Source organism: Pseudophryne corroboree, chromosome 7 (assembly GCF_028390025.1).
Source record: "Pseudophryne corroboree isolate aPseCor3 chromosome 7, aPseCor3.hap2, whole genome shotgun sequence".
Lineage (NCBI taxonomy): Eukaryota > Metazoa > Chordata > Amphibia > Anura > Myobatrachidae > Pseudophryne > Pseudophryne corroboree.
The window spans coordinates 363,199,851-363,213,613 of NC_086450.1; the positions used below are offsets into that span (position 1 = coordinate 363,199,851).

At 43.9% G+C, this 13,763-nt stretch overlaps 1 protein-coding gene across 2 annotated transcripts in view; it reads right to left on the reverse strand.

Annotated features, from left to right (window-relative positions):
* The window catches only part of BAIAP2L1 (BAR/IMD domain containing adaptor protein 2 like 1), a 183,070-nt gene that overhangs the window by 13,776 nt on the left and 155,531 nt on the right, over nucleotides 1-13,763 (reverse strand). The window contains exons 8-12 of one of the 2 annotated variants that reach the window (XM_063934503.1): nucleotides 12,703-12,870; nucleotides 10,848-10,995; nucleotides 9,113-9,320; nucleotides 1,582-1,653; nucleotides 960-1,149 (exon numbers count right to left, since the gene is read on the reverse strand). In XM_063934503.1, coding sequence (XP_063790573.1) covers nucleotides 960-1,149; nucleotides 1,582-1,653; nucleotides 9,113-9,320; nucleotides 10,848-10,995; nucleotides 12,703-12,870 — 786 coding nt within the window. The remainder of the gene's footprint in view (nucleotides 1-959; nucleotides 1,150-1,581; nucleotides 1,654-9,112; nucleotides 9,321-10,847; nucleotides 10,996-12,702; nucleotides 12,871-13,763) is intronic. The other variant, XM_063934504.1, reaches the window with a different exon arrangement.

The window sequence follows — 13,763 nt, forward strand, 5'->3', positions numbered from 1 at the left end:
AGTTATTGAACCATTTTAGCAAAAAGCATTATTACTAGAGACTGATAATAATTGTGAAAACACAATCACATTAGTATGCCAAGCAATCACACAATTTCTTGCTTTCTTCAGACAACTCTTAGTGGTTGTTTTATGGCGTTGATGCTGTCAGTTCTGGTAATAATAACATCTTACTAGGCTTCCACCGCATTATTATTGGTGCATTAAAATAAGCTGCTGAGGAAAAAAATCTGCATGATACGAGTTAGCACAACTGTTGTTACTACTCCCAACAAACAATACTGAAAGGCATTTAGCAATGTGTGTAAGAGCAGCCAGCAATGTGCAGAAAAGTTAGAGTGGTGTTTGCAGTGACACAGGAGAACAGTAGGGGGCAGCATCTGTTACATAGAAATCTATGGGAATGTATATTATACAACAGAACACTGAAAGTCCACAGAGGGGTCGTGCACAAAGCTGGAATAGGTGATCCAGTACTAACCGATGTGGATAACCTGTGCTATCTTGTGACCGATCTCTGATTAGCTGTTATTTGCTTTGGATCTTTACGTTAAAATATGTGCAATGGGTGTGCTATTCGCTACAATAAATTCTCCAACATCTGATGAGACTTTAACCCAGGTACTAGAGGTGAGAATTATGTTGCAGATGGCTACATTAACTTAACATGGTTGAAGTGGCAAACACGGAGCTTATATTTTGTTTTTATCTGACTCAGAAATCAGATTACAGAACTCCAGGTACCACTACAGTACATCACTCTGACATAGCTGTATCAAAATTGTTAGTGTCTGATCAAATATGTATATTGCAGAGGTCCTGCCAGGACTTTAGCATTTTCTAAAGTAAGTTAGTGATTAAAGAGATCAAATGAGCAGTATTCTGGTAATGATTACAGTTTCTCTAATGTGTACAGCCGGTAAGGGATTGGATGCTAGCATGAAACTCCATTTACTTACCGGAGATCCGTTGTTTGCTATGATAGTAGGTTCTTTGGCAAGATATGGGGTATATGGAACTTGCTCCTGATCAGAGGAACTGCTAAAGGAAGACGTTTCTAAATAGTCCGGTTCGGGAAGAAACATGTTATGTTTGTCAATTAAGTTGGCTGTGCTGAGACTTCTCACTGGAGCGGGGCTGGGAGTCGCACTGAAAAAGAATAGAGAGCGGATGTAAGCAAGTGTCCGGCACATTAACCCTGCACTCCTTACAGTGCAGTGCAGCACAGCACATCCCAATAGCTGTGTCTCAATCACTGCATGAAGGGCTAAGCTGTGCCAAAGATGCACAATCTTCTAGCCACTACGGCAACAATCAGCTTTCCCATTCAAACAGCCACAAGCCTTTGGCTAACCGCCATATCCTGCAGATTAGCATGTTCTAGGTGTGGCAACAGAACAGACACACTGTCTACATGTTATTGAATGTTATATTAGTTCCCACATTTGCCGTCTTGCAGCGTGCTTGTGGTTGTGTAAAACAAGGCAGTGTATACACCGATAAAGCCTAGACTGCTTATGTTTGGTCATTACGCAGGGAGTGCTCTGCACCAAACTATAAACAGTGTGCAACAAGCCTCACCTTGGCACCTGCACCAGTTCCTTTCCATTCTCTTCCAGGGGCCTGGTATATGACGAGGGGAACCAGCCTTTTCTGTAAGTGGCAAGGAATTAAAATAAAAGGGATTAGTAAACAAAATGGACAGATTTTTATTATTTTATTTATTAACAGTTTCTGCAAATTCTGTTGTGCTCTACAATTGGAATAGTATGTGCCAAGTAGAATGTTAGATTCCAGTAAGAGCACCCCACAAAAAAAGGTTTATCATCATGAAACTTATCGCAGAGCCGGTGGATCCTCCTCCGTGAGTTGTACTGAAGAGGTTTTGATTGAGTAGCTCCTTATGTGATTGCACAAAAGGAAGCTTCCAGCAGCCAGTGATAGAAGATGCCGGTTAGCCAGGGCATTCGTTGATAAGTATGGAGCAGGCACACTGGTGTGTTCAATGTGGCCTCATACACTGTCTCTTCATTCGCGCCAGACAGCCCCTCTCAGTGCGCCAGGTCCCAGGTAACTCGGGACACCTTGAGCGCCTTTCTCACTCAAAATGTGCGTCTTATTTGCACAAATAAAACAACTGGAAGCGACAAAACTACTTTGCAGATTGCACTGATCAATATGATATGTATCATTTGTACATCTGTGTGCGGCTGAGTCTGAATCTGCATACAAAGTGCTGCAATGTAGCGGCCGCATTTCTCACGCTAAGTTCTGTTGTGCTTCATCTGCGACTTTGTACGTGTTTAAAGCTCAATCCTGTGCAGTTAAAGCCGCAGCCCGGTGTATGAGGAAACATCTGTGGTCATACGAAACACTTCAAAAATTCAGCACGATTAATAAAACGAAAGGTTAGACTTTTGGGTGTGTTCCTTTCCATGCAGCCATTTTCTACTCTGCAAAAAAAATGTTTTTTGTACTAGCTCTGGATACTAGGTCTCCTTCTATCCGTAAATAGGGAATAACTAGATGCACTGTGCGCCTTCCAGATACGCTTCAGCAGAAAAACTAAGTTCTAAGAAAAAGTCTTCACAGAACAGTATTTTGCAATAGGAAATAAAGAGGGACCTTATAACTTTTTTGTTTACTAAATACGCCCACTGTGCAGAGCAATGTCTTCCAAAGCTACGTCACTGTATAATCCACATCACAAATGTTCCCCATCAGTTCCTTAAAACGATTGGTTATAGTTAAGACACAATATAATTTTGCAGACATTTTATCCCCTCCCCAGTCACAAAGCAGTGTTTATTCCAGTTTTGTATGGTTTTTAGTCTGTTGTTTAATTGCATTCATTAAAATATATATATGTATATATATATATATATATATATATATATATATTTATTGGATTGATGCAAAAGAGGACTCCTAAATTTGTGCATAATCTAGCGATCAGCTCACCTGGAGTCCCGCAAAGCTTAAACCCCCCCCCCTTCCCAAATAGTAATGATTTTAATAATGGTCCGTAAAATAGAAACAAAGTAGTGAGTATCAGTAGTGGCTTTATAATACTGTATTATACTGATTTTGTATGAGAGTTTTAATAAGCTTGGTTTAAAGTATTAGTTCTCAAACTCAGTCCTCAGAACCCCAAAGAGTCCATATTTTCCATGGATTTTTTGTAGATACTGGTCTACAAAAAAAGAACTAAGTAAATGAATCTAAATTTGACTTTTGTGCTGAATTTGAATATGCATTCAGATTTTTTCCATCAGGCAGGGGTTTTTTGTGACCTACATCAAAGTTTTATTAAATTAGTACTTACGTCAGTCTAAATGATAAATATCAACCTCATTCTGGCTGACCTAAAAAGCTGTAGATGGTGATTTTCGAACATATTTTGCCTTTGGGATGTCTTTCTTCATGGAGCAATAGTCAGCCAGCATAGTGGCACTCCATTTGCCTTGGTACCTGGAAACGCTGGCCACGCTCATCACTGGCAGACCCAAGATTTTCTGGGTTATGGTATAATAGGTCGACAGTCAAAAGGTCGATAGTGTCTAGGTCGACACAAAATGGTCGACATGCACAAGATCGACATGTATAAAAGGTCAACACAATTTGACCCTGTTGACCTATCATGCGGATATCAATTTTCTGGGAAGAAGTCTAGGTGGGAGTCCAAGAAGTGGCGTTTTAAAGACATGTTGCATCCCATAGCTTTGTATGAAGTCACTAGATCTCTCACTATATCACGATAGTTTTCTGCTCTATGATTTCCAAGAAAACAAAATCATATGTTTGAATGACAACTCGCCTGCTTTCTTTTCAGTGGATTTAACCGTTCCTAAAAATTGTCAACATCCATTACTGATCTTATTTGTGGCCCTGTAAAAATTCTTTCATTCAGTTTTGCGTCACTTACTTTTGGAAATTTAGATTCCCATGCATAAATGCAGCAGAGTTTTTATCAATTGCTTTTACAAATTGTTCAATATGCAGTGGAGGTAAATACACTTTTTAAGGAGTATTTAATACATTTTGCTGCCCAGGAATAAGAGATTAACGTTTAGGCCATTTGTTTTCGCGTGCGTGCGTGTGTGTCAGCCCATAAAGAACACTAAAATACGGAAAAAAAAAATAAGAATTTACTTACCGATAATTCTATTTCTCGGAGTCCGAGAATTCTTATTTTCTCTATCGTCCTAGTGGATGCTGGGGTTCCTGAAAGGACCATGGGGATTATACCAAAGCTCCCAAACGGGCGGGAGAGTGCGGATGACTCTGCAGCACCGAATGAGAGAACTCCAGGTCCTCCTTAGCCAGGGTATCAAATTTGTAGAATTTAGCAAACGTGTTTGCCCCTGACCAAGTAGCTGCTCGGCAAGGTTGTAAAGCCGAGACCCCTCGGGCAGCCGCCCAAGATGAGCCCACCTTCCTTGTGGAATGGGCATTTACATATTTTGGCTGTGGCAGGCCTGCCACAGAATGTGCAAACTGAATTGTATTACACATCCAACTAGCAATAGTCTGCTTAGAAGCAAGAGCACCCAGTTTGTTGGGTGCATACAGGATAACAGCAAGTCAGTTTTCCTGACTCCAGCCGTCCTGGAACATATTTTCAGGGCCCTGACAACATCTAGCAACTTGGAGTCCTCCAAGTCCCTAGTAGGTGCAAGGCACCACAATAAGCTGGTTCAGGTGAAACACTGACACCACCTTAGGGAGAGAACTGGGGACGAGTCCGCAGCTCTGCCCTGTCCGAATGGACAAACAGATATGGGCTTTTTTGAGAAAAAACCACCAATTTGACACTCGCCTGGTCCAGGCCAGGGCCAAGAGCATGGTCACTTTTCATGTGAGATGCTTCAAATCCACAGATTTGACTGGTTTTAAACCAATGTGATTTGAGGAATCCCAGAACTACGTTGAGATCCCACAGTGCCACTGGAGGCACAAAAGGGGGTTGTATATGCAATACTCCCTTGACAAACTTCTGGACTTCAGGAACTGAAGCCAATTCTTTCTGGAAGAAAATCGACAGGGCCGAAATTTGAACCTTAATGGACCCCAATTTGAGGCCCATAGACACTCCTGTTTGCAGGAAATGCAGGAAACGACCGAGTTGAAATTTCTTTGTGGGGCCTTCCTGGCCTCACACCACGCAACATATTTTCGCCACATGTGGTGATAATGTTGTGCGGTCACCTCCTTTCTGGCTTTGACCAGGGTAGGAATGACCTCTTCCGGAATGCCTTTTTCCCTTAGGATCCGGCTTTCCACCGCCATGCCGACAAACGCAGCTGCGGTAAGTCTTGGAACAGACATGGTACTTGCTGAAGCAAGTCCCTTCTTAGCGGCAGAGGCCATAAGACCTCTGTAAGCATCTCTTGAAGTTCCGGGTACCAAGTCCTTCTTGGCCAATCCGGAGCCATGAGTATAGTTCTTACTCCTCTACGTCTTATAATTCTCAGCACCTTAGGTATGAGAAGCAGAGGAGGGAACACATACACCGACTGGTACACCCACGGTGTTACCAGAACGTCCACAGCTATTGCCTGAGGGTCTCTTGACCTGGCGCAATACCTGTCCCGTTTTTTGTTCAGACGGGACGCCATCATGTCCACCTTTGGTATTTCCCAACGGTTTACAATCATGTGGAAAAAACTTCCCGATGAAGTTTCCACTCTCCCGGGTGGAGGTCGTGCCTGCTGAGGAAGTCTGCTTCCCAGTTTCCATTCCCGGGATGAAACACTGCTGACAGTGCTATCACATGATTTTCCGCCCAGCGAAAAGTCCTTGCAGTTTTTGCCATTGCCCTCCTGCTTCTTGTGTCGCCCTGTCTGTTTACGTGGGCGACTGCCGTGATGTTTTTCCCACTGGATCAATACCGGCTGACCTTGAAGCAGAGGTCTTGCTAAGCTTAGAGCATTATAAATTTACCCTTAGCTCCAGTATATTTATGTGGAGAAAAGTCTCCAGACTTGATCATACTCCCTGGAAATTTTTTCCTTATGTGACTGCTCCCCAGCCTCTCGGGCTGGGCTCCGTGGTCACCAGCATCCAATCCTGAATGCCGAATCTGCGGCCCTCTAGAAGATGAGCACTCTATAACCACCACAGGAGAGACACCCTTGTCCTTGGATATAGGGTTATCCGCTGATGCATCTGAAGATGCGATCCGGACCATTTGTCCAGCAGATCCCACTGAAAAGTTCTTGCGTGAAATCTGCCGAATGGAATTGCTTCGTAGGAAGCCACCATTTTTACCAGGACCCTTGTGCAATGATGCACTGTTTTTAGGAGGTTCCTGACTAGCTCGGATAACTCCCTGGCTTTCTCTTCCGGGAGAAACACCTGTTTCTGGACTGTGTCCAGAATCATCCCTAGGCACAGCAGACGTGTCGTCGGGATCAGCTGCGATTTTGGAATATTTAGAATCCACCCGTGCTGTTGTAGCAGTATCCGAGATAGTGCTACTCCGACCTCCAACTGTTCCCTGGACTATGCCCTTATCAGGAGATCGTCCAAGTAAGGGATAATTAAGACGCCTTTTCTTCGAAGAAGAATCATCATTTCGGCCATTACCTTGGTAAAGACCCGGGGTGCCGTGGACAATCCAAACGGCAGCGTCTGAAACTGATAGTGACAGTTCTGCACCACGAACCTGAGGTACCCTTAGTGAGAAGGGCAAATTTGGGACATAGAGGTAAGCATCCCTGATGTCCCGGGACACTATATAGTCCCCTTCTTCCTGGTTCGTTATCACTGCTCTGAGTGACTCCATCTTGATTTGAACCTTTGTGAGTGTTCAAAAAAAATTTTTTTTTTTTAGAATAAGTCTCACCTAGCCTTCTGGGTTCAGTACCACAATATAGTGTGGAATAATACCCCTTTTCTTGTAGTAGGAGGGGTAATTTAATTATCACCTGCTGGGAATACAGCTTGTGAATTTTTTTCCCATACTGCCTCCTTGTCGGAGGGAGACCTTGGTAAAACAGACTTCAGGAGCCTGCGAAGGGGAAACGTCTCGACATTCCAATCTGTACCCCTGGGATACTACTTGTAGGATCCAGGGGTCCTGTACGGTCTCAGCGCCATGCTGAGAACTTGTCAGAAGCGGTGGAACGCTTCTGTTCCTGGGAATGGGCTGCCTGCTGCAGTCTTCTTCCCTTTCCTCTATCCCTGGGCAGATATGATCTTATAGGGACGAAAGGACTGAGGCTGAAAAGACGGTGTCTTTTTCTGCAGAGATGTGACTTAGGGTAAAAACGGCGGATTTTCCAGCAGTTGCCGTGGCCACCAGGTCCGATGGACCGACCCCAAATAACTCCTCTTCCTTTATACGGCAATACACCTTTGTGCCGTTTGGAATCTGCATCACCTGACCACTGTCGTGTCCATAACATCTTCTGGCAGATATGGACATCGCATTTACTCTTGATGCCAGAGTGCAAATATCCCTCTGTGCATCTCGCATATATAGAAATGCATCCTTTAAATGCTCTATAGTCAATAAAATACTGTCCCTGTCAAGGGTATCAATATTTTTAGTCAGGGAATCCGACCAAGCCACCCCAGCTCTGCACATCCAGGCTGAGGCGATCGCTGGTCGCAGTATAACACCAGTATGTGTGTATATACTTTTTATGATATTTTCCAGCCTCCTGTCAGCTGGTCCTTGAGGACGGCCCTATCTATAGACGGTACCGCCACTTGTTTTGATAAGCGTGTGAGCGCCTTATCCACCCTAAGGGGTGTTTCCCAACGCGCCCTAACTTCTGGCGGGAAAGGGTATACCGCCCATAATTTTCTATCGGGGGGAACCCACGCATCATCACACACTTTATTTAATTTATCTGATTCAGGAAAAACTACGGTAGTTTTTTCACATCCCACATAATACCCTCTTTTGTGGTACTTGTAGTATCAGAAATATGTAACACCTCCTTCATTGCCTTTAACGTGTGGCCCTAATAAGGAATACGTTTTAAGCTAAACTTTTCTAAGCAGCTCTTTAGGAGAGCCACCTAGATTGCACCCTTCTCGGCCGGGCACAAAAATCTAACTGGCTTGGAGGAGGGTCATAGGGGGAGGAGCCAGTGCACACCACCTGATCGGAAAGCTTTACTTTTGTGCCCTGTCTCCTGCGGAGCCGCTATTCCCCATGGTCCTTTCAGGAACCCCAGCATCCACTAGGACGATAGAGAAAGAAAAGTAACGGTCACGAACACACTGTGTCTGATGGAAAAATACAAAAATACTAATTGCATATTTGAATTCAGAATTTAATACTGCACTAGAGTCGCTATTTAGTTTTCTTGTGAATAAAGTCATGCTGACCAGCATAGTTAGCACCACCTGTGGATCTTGCATCATTGAGTAATGAGTATACCTGTGCACCTGCTAGGTGACATGGAAAATGTGACTATTGGGGTGAGAATGAGTTTGAGAACCTATGACTTAGAGCACAGGTTCTCAAACTCGGTCCTCATGACCACAAACAGTCAACGTTTTCCAGGTAACCCAGCAGGTGCACAGGTGTATTTATTACTCACCAACACATTTTAAAAGGTCCACAGGTGGTACTAATTATTTCACTTGTGATTCTGTGAGGAGACCTGCAAAACATGAACTGTGTGGAGTCCAGGGGACAGAGTTTGAGAACCTGTGGTCTAGAAAAAAGAGTCTGTGGGGTAAATTTACTAAGATGGGAGTTCTATTTAAGATGGGATGTTGCCCATAGCAACCAAACAGATTCCAGGTATTATCTTCTAGTAAGTATTAGATAAATGAGAAGTAGAATCTGATTGGTTGCTATGGGCAACATCCCATCTTAAATGGAACTCCCATCTTAGTAAATTTACCCCCGTGATTCTTGAGTTCATGCTCTCTAGAACTCAACTGATACTCATGCTCCAGTCATTGCCGCTGGTTTATAGAAAAAGACCAGCACTGAATGACATATACTGCCTTATCACTACCATTAGTTTAGTACGCATGCATTTATCTTCATCTAACACCTTGAGCTCCCGCCTCTAAAAAAGTCACACAGATTGTAAATAAATGAGTGCCTGTACACAGCCTTTTTAACTTTGTATAAAACACTTACAGTTTTGTCGTGTCGTGCTCACCGTACAGCCAGCCATCTTTCTCTTCTGGCAGAAGAAGAGTGATGGTGTCACCCTGGGCAAAGCTCAGTAAAGTCCTGCCGTTTCCGGTGTGAGGGAAGATTGTTTTGACTTTTGGCCTTTTCATTAGATTCAATCCTGTTGCGACAGACATGGACCGTGGCAGGCTACCCTCATCTGTGACCTCTGCTGTTGAGAAAACAATGGAATTAATGATGTAAGCAGCGTGAATGAGGACTGTACAGCTTCCTGTAATCTGTGTGTGGTCCTACTAGGCTTTCGGGAGCTTTAATATTATCCACAGCTGCACAGAACCATTTTAACATTCACACATTAGTTAGCTGGTTCCCTCCTATCTCCACTTTACTCAAACCCTATATTGTAAGAGCTGACCCTTAGTAACTACTTTTATACAACCTTTTTTGACCGATATTTCAGCTACGCTGGGCCAAATTGCATTACTGCACTGTGTCCTTCTTAGTCCACGTTTCAACTGGGCCTAGGCTTTGACAAGAATATTGTTTGTTGAAATAACAGACGTTCAGAAAGGCAGACAACTCTTCTAGCGCATGTGGTGAAATGAAAATATTGTGAGAGAAAACATTATTATCCTCCTTGCTTGGAACTGGTTTCCCTGGAGTGAAAGGTGTGAGGTGATCTCATTACACATCGGAGAGGTTACTCTGATCTTCCAGTTTCTCTTCTTGCTCTCTGTGCAAGTTCTTTCATGTTATTCATCCAGAACATCAATCAGGAGCAGGTCGGCAAGTACCAATAAAACCGCAACCCTAATTGGATGCCATTCCTTTTTCAATCTTCATAAACGTTATATTCCCAGAAATGACGGTGTACAACACACTTGGTAACGTGCTATATCTATAATAGAGAACTCACAAGAGTGCACCTATTGATCTGTCCCTGACTCTCTTTTTACGGTGTTCCACATAAAACTATGCACCGGCTACAACAGGATGTGAAGTAAAGGATAACCGTTTCTATGAAGAGCAAGATGAAGTTACACTAATGTAAAGCTGGTCGTATAGATTTGGTCATCCAATGTTGGTAATTTTTGTGGCCCTCCTGTAAACAATAAGGCTGTCTGATCATCCCCATAGCACGTGTGCGAGGAGGTCATTGGCTTAGTTGGTTGGCGGTGGCCTCTCAGCTAAAATCAGGTCTGATGTGTGCAGTAAGGCTCTCTACCTGTGGGGCCAAATTACAGATCCAATGTAATCTGTATGCAGCATGTTCAGCAAAGATAAGAGGTATTGAGATCAATCCTGTTAGCTGGCAAATCCCCGCTGAAAGTTAAAGTACAAATTAGCATCAACCTGTTTAGTAAACATGGCATTTGGTCTACACGGCCAGTAAAAACCAGGGCAGACCAGTGGCTGGAAATTGCTTCCTTCTCATTTTATTACTTCAGATTAAACATTTATTTTTTAAATTGCAGTTCCTTGTCCAACCCACACATATTATGGATCTGTACGCCATTGTTGCTTGAGAGAGGCTGCAAAAGGTACTCTGATAATGCAGGATTAGGTCAGCCAGAGTCCTGGCACTGCAGACCCCTGCCTAACTTGCCAGACCAAGCTCCACAAAACCAAAGGACCTGCAAACTGCCTGCCAGTGTGCATAATGCTATATACACTGCAGCAGTACGTGTGATTAGTCCTCCCTTATACCATGTCCCCAGTGCCTGCAGTTCTCACTCACCCTGTGATGACTTCAGCCTGTCATGGGACACCTTTGTAGCGGTTGCTGGATTGTTAAACATGTCAACCAGGGGACTTGTCTGTGCACGGCTTGGGGGCGCCGGGGGCATCCGCACTGTGTTCCTAGAGATTGTATCGTCTGCGGCCATCTGCAACACATTGCCAGTATTACAGAAGTACATAACAACAAAGCAGAGGTAGACTGAACACAATATACAAAGAGGCTCAGGCAAAGGTCTTCTTACTGTAATATTGTATTAATGCGTGCCATTCTCCCAACTACACCTGTCACACATCCTTCTTGAAAAGTATGTATTTACATATACCGTATACTCAGGCTGAAATGGGGACAATTGCATCCATTATTTCCCCAAAGTGATATCAAATAGCTTTGGGTTCACATGAACAGCCCTAATTATGGCTGACTGTTTAATGTAATATTGCCGACATTTAGCGCTAAGCTGACTTTGGTTCTGATTTTGTCTCCAACAGACGGCCTTTAACAAAATATAACTAAGAAGAAAAAAAAAAACATTGTACATGTGGGTAGAGGTGACAATGTGACCCTATACATTTCATGCAGATCACTGTCACACTACTACACAATGAATAAAACAGAGACATGGAGATCTGGGATCTGTATGAATGATCACCTGATGGGATGCCGGCGGTCACAATACCGATGTCGGCATCCTGATCTGTTAAATGCCGACAGGGGCAAGGTAAGTATGTCTGCCCCCTATCCCCTACCCCTCCTTTCCTGCAGCCTAACCCTAATCTTCCCCCTTAGTGATTAACCCTAACCTTCCCCCGGTGGTGCCTAAACCCAACCCCCATCTTCCCCACAGACTAACTCTAACCCTCCCCCCTTAGTGCCTAAACCTAACCTCTCCCTGGTGTTGCCTAACCCTAACACCCCTCCCTGCAGCCTAAACCTAACACCCCCCTCCCACCGCAGCCTAAACCTAACCCGCCTGCTACACTTGGGGTCGGAATGCCGACTGTCGGGATTCTGGCATCGGTCTACTGACCCTGTCGGGATTCTGGCATCGGCATTCAGAAGGGTGCCGGGATCCTGACAGCCGGCATCTTAACCGCATCCCGGAGATCTAATTCAACCTTGTATGCACCAATATGAATGCAGCAGAAGGAATTTGGCTCCTGTAGATAAGGCTTGGAGACTACTTTAAGCAGGTACATATCTTGTGGTGGCTACAATATAGTCTGGTGGGACATCTTCCAGATAATCCATTCGCATTTCACACACTACCCATACTTGCCGGTATCCTATTACCGCACGGCAAAAACGTGCTTTTAACACGATTTTTGCCAGATGGTATTATCGGGCTATCCTATTATAGCCCATGTTTACCATGCAGTATATTAACCTATACCACACAGAAACACATAGGTTCCACAAACAGCCGCAGACCTATGTGTTTCCGCGGCTTTGAAGCACAGTTATCATGGCTTTGGTTTCGCCTGCCCAAGGCAGGCGGAACAAAACCCCCAAAAAGTTCTGTCGGTCAGGCCTAAAAGGATAGCCCCCAGGGGATCCACTAGCCGCGATGATTGGATACCCTCCATAATATTTATTTTGCTACAGAAAGTTATGCTGTATCTGCACGGACGCAGTAACTGAAAACACATAGTGTAGCGGTGCCATGTAGGCGCAGGTCTGGCCCGTAATGGATTATTATCTCTAAGACTATAAGCCCGCACACTTCTCAGTTCAGCTAAACACATCTATGTATTTATCGGCTATTTTTTGCATTTATCAGACTGAAGAACATGAAACATCTACTCTGGGCAGAAGCCACCAGCCAATGATAGTTTGTGTTACAGTGGTGGTATACCAGAGCTTTCTTGTCCATAAGAGGAGATGGTTCAGGAGTCCAATAGATCGGAGTTGTCCTGGGAGTCTCCATATCTTGGTATAAGGTATTGACATTTTCCGGAACTTGGGAGACATCACTGCACGTTTCCTGCCACTTTGGGATTTTAGAGGTTAGCAAATCTGTAGCCTGCAAGGGACAGGAAAACAAAAACACTGCTGCATAAATAAGTGAGGTTGTCATTTCATAGATGATCATCTTAGGAGAAGCTTCAAAAGAAAAATAGTTTTAGGCTGATTTGTCGTACAATTGAGGCACTATTAGTGAAATGAAATCCAACATGGTGGTTGTAAGGTCAAATCATATATGGAGCCCGAGAATTCTAGAATGATACAATGTCATGACACAGAGACGAAACGGAGGTGACTTTTGGAGGCAGATGAAGTCAGCTGCTGCACAGCTTATCCACCTAAGCAGTGACTGAGATTTATGCCCTGTGCACACAAGCATTTCCTAATCCATCTCTCCTCTGCTTATCGGGGCAGAAAATGGAACTAAGGAGACAATTCAAAAGGACACAAGCACTTTACTAAAGAAGCAATGAGGGGAAATTGCACTTTATCCCTTTCCTCATTTGCTAAAGCTATCAGCTGCTACACAAAATCAATAAACAAAGCCGGCACTTAGGAATTACGTATGTGGGATAGGTTTCATGCAAACTATGGATAACAACTTATAAACAGGGGAGTAATGTATAATCATCAATCCATGTGGCTTCAATGTCAACAGATTTCATCAGTGTGAATAACGGATTCTCACTGCTACAGCATCTACAGCTTGGAGATTGAGTACAGAGAATGTACATGAGCTGTGAAATGCGTCAGCCTTCCTACTACTACTGACAATCGGAGATGAACATGATGGAATTGCCTTGACCTAGCTCCGCCAAGCATCATTAATGTGACAAAAGCACAACACAAGGGTACACAGACTACTGGGGCTAGCATTACATGTGCTGCTGTGTGACTAAAGGTGGGTACACGTGTTCGAGCCTCAGCTGATTGGGTAAAACGCTTCCGATC